The sequence below is a fragment of the Phalaenopsis equestris genome, unplaced genomic scaffold (genome assembly GCF_001263595.1).
Source record: "Phalaenopsis equestris unplaced genomic scaffold, ASM126359v1 Scaffold203528, whole genome shotgun sequence".
NCBI lineage: Eukaryota > Viridiplantae > Streptophyta > Magnoliopsida > Asparagales > Orchidaceae > Phalaenopsis > Phalaenopsis equestris.
In genome coordinates, this window is record NW_018223145.1 from 179,890 (window position 1) to 198,669 (window position 18,780).

The window sequence follows — 18,780 nt, forward strand, 5'->3', positions numbered from 1 at the left end:
ATATATATATATATGTGTGTGTGTGTGTGTATATATGATATGTTGATGAATCATGGCGTCGGTGGTGGGCAGCTCTGCTAGGATTTCACCCAATGGCGATTCCCTACGTTGAATCCTTCGGCTTTCAATCCATCGATTTCGTTGTGCCCGACGACGAAGGTCTTGTTGTACTCTCCTCCTGACGCATTCGCGCCATCGTTTCGTCCTGCCCGACGACGAAGGCCTTCGGCTCCTCTGTTCCGTCGTCTTCGTCGTCTTTTTGTGCTTCGTCGAGGCTCCATCTTCTGCGGTTTGTGTCTTCTGCGCGGCTGTTTCGTCTATCTTCGTAGTGCTTGTCGAGTTGTGCCTTTTTTGCAGCTTCAACTTCTACGGCTTCGCCCCTACCGTCTACGGCTCGTTTCTGCTTTGCCCTCTACTCGACTTGGCAGGGCTTTTCCCTGTTGTGATGGAGCTCCCTTCTTCGGTTGAACCTGACAAAACCTCCTTTGACCGTGTGGTGGGCGATACTCAAGTGGAGTCAGCGGTTGTCTTCTCCTCAAGTTACAAGGAGTATCGTAATGATACAGGTGATTGTCCCTTTATTAAGAATGCAACTAGGAAAAGTAGGAAAGCAGCATTTTTTTTCTCTGAGTTAGAAATTTCAACCGTAACTGAGACACTCTTATTGAAAAATTTCAGTTGGGGCATCCTCCTATGGAAATTATCAAAAAAAATTTTAATGATCTCAAACTAGATGGAAAGTGGAAAATGGGACTCATGGATAGGAGGCATGTGTTGATTCAATTAACCGTATCTGAAGGCTACACGGATTTTCTCCAAAAAAATATCTTAACATTGCAGGCAAGTCAATGAAATTACTCAAGTTGTCTCCTGATTTTGACCCCAATAATGAATCTCCTACTGTACTGGTATGGTTTAGTCTACCTGGTATAAAGCTGTACTTTTTTCATTATTAAGTTCTTTACTCTATTGAGGCCATAGTTGGGGATCCTATGAAGCTAGATCTACCCACTTTCAACCTAACAAGATCTTTTGTGGTCATAATACTTGTGGAAAGAGATATTACTTTACCTGATGTTACTGAAGTCTGGTTGGGCACAACTCATAATGAATATTGACAACAAATCATCCTGGAGCATAGACAAACATCCTTATTGTTCTCATTGTAAGATGTTTGGGCATACACTTGATAAATGTTATAAGTTATATCCTAATTTAAAATCTAAAGATCAAGTAAATGAGAATGGATCTAACTTCACTGCTCTAGACATATTTGTTCCACCTGGAGAGAAAACTACCACAGGACAGGATTTGGTGTCTGACTTAATTTCCCTTGTGGACCCCCTGAAAATACTGTTTCTGCGACTGATGTGAAGCTGGGTGGCTCTGCTGAGCAACTTACACTTTCAAACCTTACTAAAAATATTACTGAAGGATCCCTACCTACACGGACAGATAATCAGGAGAACCTTGCAGTTTCTCATCTTTAGGAAGTATCAGAGGTAGAGGCGACAACTCATACCTCACATACACTAGAACCTATTGTGAGTACAACTGTTGAAAATCTTTCTACTACAGCACTACCACGACCTCATTCGAATAAGCAACAATCTTCTGATGAGGAATGACAGGCTTACACTTTTAGGAGGAAGAAGAAGAATGGAGATCTACTTCAATTAAGGAATCTAATGGATAATACTTTGGTTACTTCGGGCAATAATATGCACCGCACCAACTTTTTAGTTGGTTCCCTTTCGAGAACTAGAGGCAGAACTAAATTGAGTCGTCCTGATTGATCTTATATGTATCATCTCTTTTCGGGTTTTTATTTTTCTTTTTCGTGTGTTGTACCGTGTAGGTTGGGTGCCTATTTGGGTCTACTCATTCAACCTATCTGTACCATTTTCGCTTTAATATAATTGCCCCTTAGGCTTTTTAAATATATATGTATGTACATGTATATATATATATGTATGTACATGTATATATATATATGTATGTACATGTATATGTATGTATATGTATATATGTATGTATGTATATATAAAAAAACTGGAAAAACACAGAACCAGCGAAAATTAGTTGAACTGAAACCATTTGAAAAAGCTGAGACAAGTAGCAAACCCTATGTGGAGTCAGAGTGCAGCCACAGTTTTTCATAGAAAATACTAGACTGTCACTTTAAGGAACATCACTATAGAGTAACTTCAAAATAAGAAAAGTGCAAACTTGACAAAGAGGTTTGATAGAATTATATATGAATAAACAACAGCTACCTTCTCTCCTACTTTTTCCTGCTGCTGCCTCATTTTTTCAAGCAACTTTTCCAAACCCATGTTTACTCTCAACCTCTTTTCCTGAACCAAATGACGGAATTTCAAGCAACAGTACAGGGTAAATAATCATTAAAAACTCAAAACATATAGGGACAAGTGATCCTGCAAAATACAAGGATAGTGTCCTACAACTAACCGATACCACAGCATACAGGTATGCACAAAATGGAGAAACATGCCTTCACATAGCTGACTCCAAGTTCCTCCCTAGTGTAACCACGAGCCAAGTTCCGCATCACATACTGATTGTAATCTTTTAGCATCCTCATTATAATGTCAGATGTAGAGATACCATCTGTGCGCTTCGTCTCCTTAAATTTTCCGACTGATTTGACCTGAATTTGCGAGGATATAGTCAAAGGTAAAAAAAATACTGTGATAAAAGACCTGTTAACATATAAGCAATTGAAAGAACACCATGCACATTAAAGGAACGAACAGCATGCTAACAATACACACCGATCAACTTACAAATTCATAAACATCCTTTCCAGCTCCACTGACATCAGCATATCTAAAACAAAAGGGATGGTAAAAATAAAACATGTGCTCTCGCTTAAGAATAAAAGAGGGAACAAAAAAAAAGCAATAAAAAATGATATGAGTCCAAAAATGCTGAAAATTGATAACTTTTGCAGTAGAATACAAAACTTACGGGAGAGAATCATGAGCTACGAAATCAATCTTGTGCTTGTCTAGGAACTCCTTAGTGATCACCCAAGGAGCATCTGGAATAACTTCATCAACCCACCTAGATTAAGAAAAAGGTCGTTTCATCCTCAGCTGCATAGATTTCCAAGCATATTGGAGAACATATATAATAACACTCAGAGAGAAGATCATTGAACTTTCAGTTGAACAATTTTAATCTTCACATTATAGTATTATTGCCATCAGGTTAAGGTGCAAATTGGACCATGAAGGGAGATTTAAAAAACAACATTAGTAAAGTTTATATGAGGTCCTTTCCCAGACTAGAATAAATTAAAGTACCTGCAATGTCTAAGAGACTCATAACGTTCATCCTCAGTCATAACAGTCTTGCCCTTGTACCTATGAGTAAGTTCGTCATTGCAGCATCCCACAAGAAGGTAAGTGTTTGGAAATCTGAAACATGACAACAATTAATTAGAACACAAATGCATTTCCTCACTACAACTAAACGCATTAGAACAAAATGAATAAACATAGCTTTAACTCAAATGACAAAAAATTAACTGACCAAATTTGATGGCCAAAAATATTAGTTCCATAAAATCTACGGTACAGTCTTTGTCCAAAGGCTTCCAAACACTTGTTAGCACCAGTGAACCATTTACCCTTCGCACATCCTCACCCACCCTTCCACCATTAGCACATCTTTATAGCCGTATTTAAATAAATAAATTATTTTAAAACTTAACTTTTACTTATTAAATTTCATATAATTATTGGCAATAATCGTCTATAAGAATATATCAAAAAACCAAACAAAAGACGTGATCATAATATTAGAAGAAAAGGATAGTAAAATTTGATGAATACTAGCAACATTTCCCCTTATCCTGATTTTCTAATTTGTAAGTAGATTTTATCATCAGAGAAAATTAATAAGTATCTGTGTGCAGGATAAAATTGCAGGAAAATCACTTACAAGAAAATAGTTTCCTACAGGATATACATTTCTTCTAAACATAGTGCAGAAAGATAATTACTATAAAAAACTTCTATAATGAAACTTTATGATATTCTCCAATAATACATAATACTTATATGTGGAGGATAAATATTAGGAAGGAAAGATTTATATAAACCTTTGGGATAAACGGAACCAAAGATTATAACCTATTTAATGGCAATCAATACCAATCACCACAATGATTATCACAAAACTCTATTATACTATGATCTTTCTAATCATTTTTAGAAGAAAGTGGAAGATTATAGCATAATTCATTTCTCCATTAGTATATCAACAAAAGCACCTAATATTTGGCAATCATAAAGAAAGAAAATAAATTTCAATGAAGAAATGCAATCTTTCTCAAGATATATTCTATAGAGAAATCTACCCCAATTAATCTAAATTGATATTCTTCCATCGGACATCTCTGGGTAGTTCTAAAATTTGAGATTACATACTTTCAATGAGCAAACATATATAACAGTTTCCCAGCATTGCATGGATGGGGGACGACGAAGCAAAGAATCACTTTTTTATATTATATTATTTTATAGGCCACCCATGATTTATTGCTAAGGATATTAGAATGTGAATGGAGTTGCTTTTTGCAATGAGGCAGATATTTCTTGATAATCAACCACAAATGATTGAATATGTCATTTTGCTACCAGTCTGATTTTATACATTTCTAGTCTCTTATCTGCTTAGCATTTAGTTGTGAAAATTCACTTGCATTTTACAGTCTTCTTATAATTTGGTAATTCAACGATCACCTATGTATATTTTTTTCTAAGGAAGTCATCTTTTCTCTTATAGTGTCATTCTATCTTTTATTTCAAGTGTCTTGAATAAAATTAATGAAATAAAAATGTGTTCAGTATTTAATGTTGATTAGAAAGGCCTTATTAGAGGACAACAATTTATGAAAAGAAGCGCCCGTGAGATAGAATATAAATAAATAGCAATTGACTGACCAGTGTTACCTAGTAACGATTCTGAATTCTAAATTTGTTGGAGATTCTAGTTGGGCTTATTCCTTCTTGTATAGACCAAATAAGAAATAGTTATTACAAAACTTAAATTTACAGAATTTTGAGTTAGCAGGAAAAAATATCATCAAACTTATTTTCAAATTGGGAATTCTCCCCTATGAGTTCATTAATGACATCCATTAAAGTGAAGAATCTATTTCTAGGTGGGTGATAGCTATTGTATTCCTTTTGTGTAGCAAAATATCTTATAAATGCACACTTAAGAGCTCTAGGATCAAGTTTTTCTCTTTGCTATTTATGAATATAAGCATAAATAACACATCCAATAACTTTAGGAGGAATTTTTAGGAAGCTACTAATAGAAAAGAACTCTCCTAAATAATTTAAAAAACTTTTGGAATCAATTACTCTAGAGAGTACTCTACTGACTAAATAGGGTAACTATCAGAATAACTTCTTCTCAATATTATTTTGGGCTATAATTGTGGAGAAAAAAGTCCTAAACACCTTCAAAAAGTTGGCAATTTTTCCTTTCAACCATGTCCTTTTGTTGATGAGTGTTAAAGGAAAAAAATAATACCCATTATATTAAAGAATGATGATGATTTGATTAAAAATAATCACGAGCATTATCAATCTAAATAAATTTTATTGTTGTACTTGAATTGATTCCTTCTCATAACAGTGATTATAAGAAATATAGTGCTAACATCAAATTTTTGTTTAATTAAATATACTTATGTCATTTGAATGCAATCATCAAAAAACGTACTAAAATCAATTAGTCCAAAGATAATAGGAATTTTAGATGTTTCAAAATATAAAAATGAATTAACACAAAAAGGCTACAGTTTTTATAGTTACATTCGTGAAAAAAAAACACAATGATTTGACAACTTCACAAGTTTCACAATGAAAATTTTTAATACATATATTTACAAAAAAAAGGAAAGGAAAAACATATTGATAAATTTTAAGAGAATGATGCCATAATATATATTGGTGTCCAGATGATGCCGGTTGTATGAAAGATAAATGAGCATGATAACCAATCTTGATCCTCAAGAAGGTATAACCCATATTTTTCTCTAGTTTATCCATTCGCCTTTCTCATAACAAGTTCTTGAAAAACACAATGATAAGTAAAGAAAATGATTTTACAATTATGATCTTTAGTAAATTTTTGAATAGATAAAAAACTAATTGCAAAGTGTGGGACATGCAATACGTTCATGAGCGTACAATTGGGAAAATTTAGAATTTCTTCTTATCCTGCAATAATTGTTAAAAATTCATTTGTAGCATTCATTTTCTTATTGTCCGGACAGAGTTTGTAAGTTTGAAATATAATGACAATTTATCATGCAATCAATAGCTCTAAATCAATGATCCAAGAAAAGCAAAAAAGGAAAATTAATTAGAGTTACTAAAAACATATAAATTAAGAATCGTATCATTTTGTGCAAGAGAGCAAGATCCAGATGACTTTCCTAACAAACTGAGAAAATTATAATTTATCAATATACTATGAATTGCGTCCTTTTGACTCTACCTGGCAGGCATATTTTTCTTTTATTTTCATCTTTAATTCCTCAATAAATTTGAGATTTTCTCTGAAAACTCTCAACATTTACCTTTGATATGCCCTTTCTTTTAATAATAATTGCAATAAATATTACTTTTGGAAAAATATTTACCCTTCTTTTAGAGAAAATTTTATAATAGAAAATCTCTTACTTTGGAATTGAAAAAGTGTCATGGCAGATATTTCAAGAGATGAACAATTAATCATCACCATGCTTCTACCTTCTTCAGCAAGTATATGAGAAGAAACTTCATTCATAGAAGGGAGATTTTCTTTGCTAGCGATTAGAATTTGAATATGGTCAAATTCATTATTGAGTCCTGCTAGAAACTCAATAACTCTCACTCCACAAATTACGCATCCTCATAGTATGCCATCTTGAGCTATAGTCAATAACAATTCACATCTTTAAAGTATTCAATTACAGGAAAATTAATTGTTTATTAGTAGTGAGCATCATTCACCTTTTGAGTTGGTTTAATTAGTTGCATCACAAACCTCTACTTTAGTGGAGAGAAACATAGAATGCCCATTGATCTCCGATAGGATGGTGTTCTACAATCACGTACTGATTTTGGAACTAATTTCTTTCCAAAATACAAGCTTTGGGTCTTTAGGCTCTAGAGGTAGACAGAAAAAATGTCAGATCGTTCATTTTCCTTTTAGAAAGTTTTTTAATGATTTAGTACCATTCAAGATAATTTTTCACGTTCAAATAATAAAATTCTTGAAATTCTTGGAGATCCACCTCGGTCTAATTTTCATCATAAATCATTAACAGATCCTTTAAAAAGTTAAAAAATCAAGACATGGTGAATAGGAGAATCGGATAAGACAAATAAAATTGGAAGTGAAATGCCTAACTGTAAGAGAAAAAAACAAAGAATGAAAGAAAACATAATCTTGCTCTAATATCATGCAAAAAATAAAATAATGAAAAGAAACTTATGAAAAAATAAAAACAATTGAGAAAACCCTCAAGAACAAAAAGTTATATATGTATCTACAAGAGGAGTAACAATGGAAGTGAAACTCCTAACCCTAAGAGAAAAAGAACAAAGGCTGAAACAAACCATAATCTTGCTCTAATATCATGCAAAAAAAAATAATGAAAAGAAACTTTTGAAAAAATAAAAACAATGGAGAAAAACTCTCAAAAACAAAAAGTTATATATGTACCTCCAAGAGAAGCCATGATAAACAAAATAGGGAAAAAAAGAAGAGGTCAACGATCTCCAAGGGAAGCACACAAGTTGCAATCCAATGGCCATCAAGACATTGATCCACCAGCACAAAGCTTTGATCCTCATGCTTTAAATTCTTTATTATAATTCGAAAGTGAGCCCACTATAGCACTTATTATTGTAATGTGTAATGTAGCACGACACTATAGAAAATTAGAAAAAATTGAACACTTTTTAATACTTTAAAAACTTTTCCTTACCAAGTACTCATCATTTTTATAAAAATGTCATTTCTTTCGAGCTATCAATAATGCCATCACTTATTCTAGTTATTACTTCATACAAGTGCAAGTATTTTTCTTTATTAAATCTTTCTAGTTTGCATCATTTGTTAGGGTTTATTTGAAGCAACATTTTTAATGCTATGCTTGTCAAACTACTGCGACACTTTTGTACAACTATTTCTTTTCATAAATTTTTATAGTGAGAAGCAATAATTTACAACACAATATAAAGTATGATAGTTGTAAGAAAATTGTTATTGGATTTTGTTTTGCAACAACAACAACAAAGCCTTAATCCCACTACGTAGGGTAGGCTACATGAATTCTTTTTCTCCATTGCGTCCTATTTAGTGTCATGTTTTCATTTAGTTCTAGTAAATTAAGATCATTTTTTATACAATAAGCCCAGGTCTTCCTTGGTCTACCTCGCCTTTCTTAACACAAGTCGAATCTAAAACATCCACTCTCCTAATCGGATCATCAGATGGTCGACGTTTAATGTGACGAAACCATCTAAGACGACTTTGTTTTAAAAAAAAAGAAATTTATAATACCTTTATGATTTCTCATAAAATATATTTTTATCATAACAATTATATAGCAATTTTTACAAATAGTGATGGCCACCCCCAATAAGCCTTTAATCTACTAATTTCCTATATAAAATAATAAAACTATAAAATTTTCATGTTGCATTATTGATGATTGAGAAATTCATCCAATACATTCCACTTTGTGTTCTTGAATTTGTTGCATCATGTGTTCATGTAATAGATGAGTGAATGAGTTTAATTATTTGCTATTTTCATCTTCAATGTCACGCTCATTTTTGGTTTCTATATAAAAAATATTACTAAGGCTATTTAGCATTGAACATTGATTAAAATTTTGATAACAATGGCATCTATTATATCACAATATTTTTAAACTAAATAAAGTAATAAAGTTAGATAAGATAAAAAATATGTTTAAATTAAAGAATATCTTCAATAAATGATAGTGATAAAATTAAAGATTATCTAAACTTTATCATCTCAAAAAAAGTAAGTTGTATAAATATGTAAAAAACATGATGTAATTAATTGCTTGTGTTATTTCAATAAGTCTAGCCTATTACAGTTTAAAAAAATTTTGACTATCTAGGTTATCTAATCACTACAACAACAACAACAACAAAGCCTTAATCCCACTACGTGGGGTCGGCTACATGAATCCTTTTTCTCCATTGCGTCCTATTTAATGTCATATTGTCATTTAGTTCTAGTAAATTAAGATCATTTTTTATACAATAAACCCAAGTCTTCCTAGGTCTACCTCGGCCTTTTATTTTCATTTATCTAATCACTATTAAGTAATAATATTATTTGAGAATTGCATTAATCCATTAAGCTTTAAATCATAGTAAGTAATAGTATAGGTTTGTTTTGGGCCATTTAAGAATGAGCTTGAACTTGATAAGACATTTGAACAAAATTCAGTAAGTGATGATTTATCATGTTTGTGTGTGTTTGTGAACTTTTTTAGATATTTTCTACTCATGTGAACTAAGAATCATGAAGAACTCTATTAAATACATTAACTTGAACATGACATGGTACCTAAAATTGTCTCTCATACTCCAATTTAGTTTTATTTACCTTCATGGAGATAATAGGTTGAGCACAATTAAAAAAGCATATGATTTTAGCAATTTTTAAAAACTACGGTGAGCAAGCTAAAGGCATAAATATATATTTCTAGTACTTTGATTTTATTTCAATATAAGCTTTTAAGATCAAAATCTACTCTATAAGAGCATTAAAGATAAAATAAAATGTCAATATATAAAAAACCACATGTAGACTATGGCACTTCAAAGCTATGGTACAAGCAATGTTAAGCTTTGATACTAGTATATAAATGCTCACCAACTCCACACTTGCAAACAACCTCGACAATCATAGATCAGACTATTTTTTTAAATGCAAATTATAGGTTGGAGCCAAAAAGAATTTACACTATTGCATAACAAGATTTAAAGATTAAAGAATACAAATATTCCAAAATAGAAATCCCAATAATGCCTACATAAGACTTAAACAAAAAGATTCTTGCAAGTAGTAACCGGGCAGACTTCTTGAAATGCCAAAAATAAAAGTAGTCTATTTCATCACAGCATAATATTCTTAATAGCAGATAGATATTCTATGATTTTATTATCATCATGCATTTGAAGTCAATATCAGAATAAAACAAAGTTTCAGACTTTAAGCATTTATAGATACAGGAGAAGCTGTCTTAGATGGTTCATCATTATTTTTTTTTGAATTTTTTTACAGTTTCTAGGCCAAAAAAAAAATCCTTTGTATAGCTTGTTCTAATAAATATTGATTCACAATTTCGTTCCTTAATATATGAGAGCAAAAGCAAGATATGTTTTCTGCTGTTGACTCTCTCATTCCCTCCCACCACAAACCTTCAGTTTAAAATGTTCTAATAATTATTGATTCACAGATTCATTCATTAATATAATAGAATATATGGAAGACTTGTTTTCAATTTTCAATGGATATGATAGACTTAGGTCAACTTGGCTGTATTTGCTAGGAGGTACTTTGCCACATTCATAGCCATATGATACCATTTCTCAAAGCAGCCATCATGAAGGGAATTACCTCAAAGCAAATACTGCCAAGAAACTGACAAGCCCAAGATAAGTACATTAGCACATTCCCAACATAAGAAAATATTGGTTTCCACGTGTACTTTATATTAAGCAATCAACCAACAATTTATTACATGTCATGCATGGGTACAAATTGGGTACTTTTTTTTTTCCTTTACGCATAAAAACGTAAGCAAATAACATTTTTCCTAGCCTAATTTAAGGTTCACAAATGTAAGTTCCTTATGACATCCACACAGAATGTTAATACAGTAGTAATTCTTTGTGGTCCAATGTTTAAAAACTGTTGTTACAGGGCTTTTTTTATGTTATATAACAGGTAAAAGCTGCTTGTTTGAAAACAGAAATGTGTCAACTCCCCCGCCCTAGTTTATTTTGTTTCCCTCTTTAATTCAAATGGCTAGTATATGCCGCTATTTGTAACCAACCACAAATTTTGCCTGCTCCAATAATACCAGCTAGGTTATTATAGCATGGTTTGAATACTTAACAAATAGCAGTCTGAAAATTACAGTTCAACAAATACTATAGGTATTTTTGCTGGACAAAACTGAATTCTAGAAATTCAGATCTGTGCTTTAATTTGCAAAGTTTATCTCAGCGCTAATCAAACTCAAAAGTTTGTTGTTCTCAACCTTATCACTGTCCAAACCAAAGAACGTCATTTGTAAAGGAATTGAGAAAAAGTTAGAAATAGTATAGGGGTTGCAACTGCAATTTGATTATGGGTTCAAGCCGTCCCTCCAGCACTCCCTTGGATCACACTTCTCTCTACAACTCTTCTTGGGCCAAGCACAATCACCACAAGTTCACACAAATAACATCAAAAGCTGATCATAAAAGCCGACCATACCAACTCGAACAAATGCTTAAAATCTCCTTGCTGCCCCCCAAGGTAACTGCTAGATATCTCACTAGAAGAACCGTATCAGTGGTGTACTTTGAAATGAAAAATTGATGATACAATACATGCAAGTACTCAATGTAACAGCGTTACCATCAAAAATAGGCGACAAGAATTCGGCACCATATTGATTGCGACCACAAGTGATCTCCGTAAGCAATCAAATATATTGATACTCCACATGGCCTGCATAAGCCATTGCCAAGAATTGCACTCACATCTAAACCAAATGCAAGCACAGCTCGTTCCTATCCTTGCAGGTTTTGAGTTATCCATAATTATCAAAAATAATCAAACAATTTGTAGGATCCATCTTTGAACACTTTAAAATTGACATGTTGCATTTACAGTGAAGGAATTAGACATAGGATGCCTTTGTTTAATCCATGGAATTCAATGGCGCTAAAAAGGTGAGCAAAATAAAACAAACAAGAAATAAAAACAACTGGAGCCTCAATCCTTCATTCATTACTAGGTATTAAAGCACATTAGAATATTATTGTCATGTTGCACAATTATGGCCATGTCAAAATGAAATAAGTGAATCTAGGTAGATAAGAAAAAGTGTATCAAAATTGGCCCATCTTGATGTGCTCTATTTTATAAATAAATAAAGGCTCAATAAGAAAATAATGGCAATAATGGCAAGATCGTTCTTGATCCAAAAAAGGACTCAATAAAATATTGATCCATGAACCATGATAGTTTGTTTAATAGCCCATGGGTAGATTATTGGTAACGAACTATTTAATGAGATTGTATAAAGTACATCCCAATGTCTATATTTTAAATAATATATACTTATATCGTATTGGTGAATTACTAATTAAGAAAATCATACTTCCCTTGTTTTCAGTTTTCAATTAAAACAGAATGATGTATAGTTCAACAACAACAATTTAACATATATCACGATTCATCAACAAATTTTAACAAAATTAAATAATCTTACAAGCTTCTTTTCAACAACAACAATAAGCCTTTATCCCACTATGTAAGGTCGGTTGCATCAATCCTTTTTCTCCATTGCACCATATTGAGTGTCATATTTTCGTTTAATTCCAATAAATTAAGGTCATTTTTTGTACAATATGCCCAAGTCTTTCTAGGTCTACCTCTACCTTTCTTAACATAAGTCAAGTCTAAAATATCTACTCTCCTAATTGGATCCTCAGATGGTCAGCATTTAATGTGACCAAACCATCTAAGACGACTCTTTCTAATTTTGTCTGCTACTGGAGCAACACCAACCCTATCAGGGATATATTCATTTCACATTTTGTCTCTTAAGTGTCAGGTCACTCATCCACCTAAGCATTCTCATTTCGGCAAACTTAAATTTGTTTTAAGCTTCTCTTTTAAAGGCCAACATTCTGTGTCATAGAGCATTGCAGGTCTCACCACCATCCTACCAAAATTTTCTTTCAGTTTAAGTGGTACTTGAATTCTACTAATAACATCCCCCATCTATATCACCATCATTTTGAACAATAGACCGAGATATCTAAAATTTTCACACCTTTTAATGATTTGATCACACATAGGTACTACTACTAAAATTACATTCCATATATTCAGTTTTAGCTCTACTCAAACGAAGGCTTTTAGACTCCAATGAGACATCCATAATTCAAGTTTTTTCCTGAACTCTTTCTCTAGTCTTATCCACAAGAAGGATATCATCAGCAAAAAGCATAGACCAAGGTACATCCTTCTGTAAATGTCCAGTAAGATCATCTGATCTCTAATGTAATCCAACTGAAATAGAAAAATTTTTGGTCGATCCTCCTTTTCAAAGACAAGTAACAACTCTTGTATTATACGTATCTTTAATGACTAGGATATAAGTCATATCAACACCATTCTTCTCTAGAACTATCCAAAGGATTTCTCTTAGAACTTTAATCTAAGCTTTTTCTAAATAAATAAAAATCATATTTAGATCCTCTTTATTCTCTCTGTATTTCTCAATCAAACCTTTCAATAAATGTATAGCTTCCATAGTAGACCTGCCAAGGATAAATCTAAGTTGATTATGAGAAATTTTAATAACACGTCTTAACCTATGTTCAATAACCCTCTCCCATAATTTTAAAGTATGGCACAAACTTTGTTGTGAGATATACCAGTTGTTGTGGTATATACATAGAAATAAAATAAAAGAACTATCTTTGACGAAGAGAAAAATAGAACGAGAAAATTCACACCAGAAAACAGTAACACATAGAACAAAGAGATTTACGTGGTTCGGTAAATTGCTTACGTCCACGGAGTTGCAGAGAATTTTACTACATGAGGAATTTACACCAGTCGATCGTCTCGACTTGAAAGAGGAATCTCTCACTTGATTGTTCTCTCTACATCTCTCTCTGTTTTTCTCTCTCTACACCGAAATACACCGGAGAAACTCTACACCGAGATATATCGAAGAAAATAAATTTACAAGAAAAATAAACATAATTTCTCTTCTACCACAAGCCACCAAGAAGAAGCCAAGGGAGAGCAATCTTTTTCTTCTTTCTTCTTCATTCTACCGCAAGGAACTACTGCTTGCATCCTCTTCCTCTGTCCAGAGGAAACCCGAAGAAGAGCACAAAATCGTGACTTAGAACTGAAGAGGAGAGTCGTGTGTGGATGTCTTTTATCGTGAACCGAAAGGGAGACGTCGCGACTATTCGCGACAGAGGAGCGGTTCGCGAATGGCAGAGTCGCGACCATTCGCGAACGGGAGCGGGAGTTCGCACGACAGAGCGGGCGCGGGAGTATTCGCATGTGCGCGGGAACGGGCGGACTGAACCAAGCTCCATCCTTAACAAACTTAATTCCTTTATAATTTACACACTTTGCTGCATCCCCTTTATCCTTTAAAATGAGGACCAAAATACTCTTCCTCCACTTCTCAAACATCTTGTTAATTTTTAAAACAATATTAAAGAATTTAGTAAACCTAGAAATTCTCAAATCTCCTAAATGTTTTCACACTTCAAGTGGGATATCATCAGGTCCTACTGATTTTCCACATTTGACTTTCTTTAAAGCCTGTTGAACTTCTTTTTCACTACTGCGAAAATAAAAATAAAATATTTTATTACTATTAATGATATTAAGATCACTAAGGTCGATTGCATTTTCAGAAACTTCATTGAAAAGTTTATCAAAACAGCTCACCCACTGTGTTGGGTATCTTTTTTCTAAAAAAAGTACTTTTTAACTTTCATCTTTAATACACTTGAGTTAAATCTTTACTTCTCTATTCTCCTTATTTGGCTAATTTAATTCTCCTTATTTGGCTAGTTTATACATATAATTTTCACCCTCCTTAGTATCTAATCTACCATAAAGATCATTATTACAAAATTCATTAAAAGTTAAATTTTTAGCATCACAAATTATTCGTTTAGACTCCCTGTGGACTACCTTATATTTTTCTCAATTCTCTAAACTTCTACATTTAAACCAGTTTTTATAATAAAATTTCTTATATTTAATTTTTTTTGCACATTATTATTTCACCACCAACAATTTTTATTTATAGGAATTTCCTTTTGATTCTCCAAATACATCTTGTCACTTATTTAATAGTGTTGGCTACTTTATTCCACATAGAATTTGTTTCTTCACGAACATCCAAAATCTTTAAATCTTGAAGTTAACTAGTCAAAATAATTTTATTTGTGTCTTCTAGGTGTCTCAATCTAATTATATGACAATAATTTCTAGTATTTCTTATCTTATAACTCTTTATTTTAAAATTCAGAACTAATAATCGATGTTGAGTACTTAAATTCTCACATGAAATAATCTTAAAATCTTTACATTCTCAACTATCTCTTCTTTTCATAAGAAAATAATCAATATTTGTTTTATTAGATTTATTCTAATTAGTAATAATATGTTCATCACTTTTCTTAAATAAAGTATTAGCAATAACAAAATCATACGCTAAAATAAAATCTAATATGACTCGACCTTCCTCATTAATCACTCCAAAACCGTAGACACCATGAATATTTCTAAAATCTATCACTCTACCAACATGTTCGTTTAAATCTCCTCCAATTAAAATTATTTTTTCAAGAGGTATCAATTGTATTAATTTTTAGTTCATTCCTTCTTTTTCTTTAAAATCTATATCTAAACTTACTTGAGGTGTATAAGCACTTGCAATATTTAAAATCGTATCATCAACAACAATCTTAAGAGATATAATTTTGTCTTTAATTCTATTAATTTTTATAATATTATTTTTCAAACTCTTATCTATAAAATTTCTAGTGTGACCCCTACCTAAATACCAAAATTTAAAACCTAAGCTATAATAACACATTCAGTTTCTATTATAACAACTACATTTCTAGTATGCCTATCTGAATATCAAAGTTTAAAACCTAAGTTATTAATCTCTTTAACCTTTTCTCCAACCCATTTAGTTTCTTGAATATATAGAATATTTATCCTATAAACTATCATATTAACTAATTCAATTAATTTACCTGTCAGAGTACTTATGTTTCAAAATTCTATCCTAATATTAACTTTATGGATTAATTTCTTTACTTGTATCCATCCGCAAATGTGGAAAACCTTGCGTATTTGGCACTACACTCAGGGCATAAGTGTAGAGGCACTTACACACCTTTTACTGTATTCAGGTCATACAGGGTGTCACTTCCAGGGAACGCTCTAGCATTTACCCAGTGATCTAAAGAATTCATGTTATGTTGTTTTGACAAATTTTATGCTGGTTCTCAACTATCTAATGCAACCTTCCGTTTTTCACATGCGGGGCTTGGGACCCGGCAATGGACGATAAATGTAACAAAATCATCCCTTTGAAACCTATTCAAGCTGATAAATGCCGAAAGACAACTTGAGCTAAGAAAAAAACAAGTGGGCTCAAAAAATTTAATTTAAATCTAAAGTCCAATTAATTCCAAATGTTCAATTAATAATACCAATATGAAGCTAGAAGGTGGTAAAGCCCAGCATAACTTGGCTCCTTCATTACTTGTGAAATTTCTAAGTGAGAAAAGCTTAATAACTATTCAAAAAATGAAAAATTGAAGGCTAAATGTTTCTTGGATACAATGTATTCAAGAATCGATACCATTGAGCAAATAAAGAAACATTAGTATAACAAAATTCCAGTCCAAGCATATAATATTTGGTTATATTTCAATAAATTAAGATAACATCAATAAAAAGATAAAAGAAAAGCCTAACTTCATTAATGAAAGAAAAACTCCGATTCTCAGGACAATCCTGAGAATCGGAGAACCAGAGTTTTTCTTTCGTTAATGAAGTTAGGCTTTTCTTTTATCTTTTTATTGATGTTATCTAATCAAGATCAAACTCTGGTTCCTGATCAGCTGTTCCGATGGTTTAATTCACCAAAATTGGTTAAACTATTCAACTTCATTAACTATATCAGTGAGATGGCATAGGGATCCTAAACAAAACATAGTTTCCCCAAAACAGCATGCATTCTCAGAACAAATCAAACAACTAAAATATCGAGGGGATTTAAATACATAACAAAAAAATCTTACCATTTACAAATCTAACACCAAATCCATCCAAATTACATGTATACAACACTAATCTTTTTAAGTACCATCAAAAATACCACCCGCCGGGGGTGTTTAGTTTCGGGTAGGTTTTAGTTTGAATAGGATTTAGTAAATCCTGTAAATCCCGATTTATGAAATCTCGAAGGTTTTAAATCCTGAAAACTGTTTGGTATGTTTAATAGGATTTAAAAGGATTAACAAATCCCACTCTTGCCACACGCCTTAGCTTCTCTAAATCCCGTAAATTCCGGTTCCTACGGGATTTGATACATCCCGGATTTAAGGAAGAAGGCAAAACGGAATTTAAGAATCTGTAGGATTTATGCCAACTTTTTTTTGCCGCTTGGCGGGATTTAGCGTAAATCCTGCTTAAAAGCGGCTACCAAACAGCCCCATAAGAAGAACAGAAAAGTAACAAATAGAAGTGATTCGTTATTCGAAATCTAGAGCATAACCATAGAAGCAAACTCCTTAACACACAGAATTAATCATATCTGCCACAGAGGAGCAACTAAAGAAAATCACAGAAATCCAAACAAGAACAGAAAGCCTTATCCATCATCAGAGTCAAAGTCCACATCTCAAAGGGGAAACGAATAGACGTGAAAAAGGCCTCACAGCTTCTTGGCCTGCTCTAGGGCCCGAGCATGACCAAAGTGAAAGAGATCGTATATGCCATCGGCGTAAACCCGCACCGGCGGGTCGCTGGCTAACTTCACCTCCTCAGGCTTCGGATTCTCCATTCTGCTATTAGAAGCAAGTTCGGCTCTTTCCAAAGAAAAGTCGCCTCTCCTTTATTTGAAAGACGCGGATGGGTTCGAGGCTTCAAAATTCAACCTTTTTCAGGGGCGGCGTCCAAATTGGTCGTCTGATTCGGGAAAAAATACATGAAAGATAAATAAAAGGGTTTTAGATAACAAGGGAAAATTAATTTTTGAATACTTTAATAATTCAATTATTAAATTTAAATATATTTTAAATATATTACATTTTAATTTTCTTGGATGAGCCTGTTCATCAGATATGAGTTATTTTAATATTAAATCAATTTGACATTTTCTTACGAGTTTATTAACTTCATTTTTCTTTCCTCAATAATTATAGATCTAGTGCAAACACAATATGGATGTACATGTTTTCCACATGGATGCTTCATGATTGATGCACAAGTGAAAATGAAAAATATGTGAAATATTTTTGTTTTAATAGAAAGAAAGTGCTATATAAAATTATTAATCCTATTATTTAAAAAATTATTTTAGTGGCAAGCACTATTTGAATGATATACATCATGTTGACCTCTTTTTTGGTCAAACTCATTTCTCTGGCTTAAGCATAATTAGACTTCACTTGAGCTTAGTCGTGAGGTGAGCAAAGCCAAATTTAAAAAATTGTATTTAAACTTAATAAAAGTCGAAATTAACTCAAAATAATTTTCAAACAATCGATTTTAACCAAACTCAAAGATAGTTCTAAAAACGATCTTAATCACTAAAGTTTAGATTATTGAATTCTTTTTCAAAATCATTGTAGAACTGAAGTTCACTTTGAAAGTTGCATGAGACTTATTATTATATGTAAATACCATACAAGAAAT

At 32.3% G+C, this 18,780-nt stretch overlaps 1 protein-coding gene across 1 annotated transcript in view; it reads right to left on the reverse strand.

The window, feature by feature from the left end:
* Positions 1–18,027, reverse strand: part of LOC110036185 (choline-phosphate cytidylyltransferase 2-like) — a 38,087-nt gene extending 20,060 nt beyond the window's left edge. Inside the window, exons 1-6 of the mRNA XM_020740575.1 lie at positions 17,802–18,027; positions 3,330–3,443; positions 2,992–3,087; positions 2,808–2,850; positions 2,516–2,671; positions 2,277–2,357 (exon numbers count right to left, since the gene is read on the reverse strand). Coding sequence (XP_020596234.1) covers positions 2,277–2,357; positions 2,516–2,671; positions 2,808–2,850; positions 2,992–3,087; positions 3,330–3,443; positions 17,802–17,926 — 615 coding nt within the window. The 5' untranslated portion in view covers positions 17,927–18,027. The remainder of the gene's footprint in view (positions 1–2,276; positions 2,358–2,515; positions 2,672–2,807; positions 2,851–2,991; positions 3,088–3,329; positions 3,444–17,801) is intronic.
* Between the last annotated feature and the right edge of the window lie 753 nt (positions 18,028–18,780).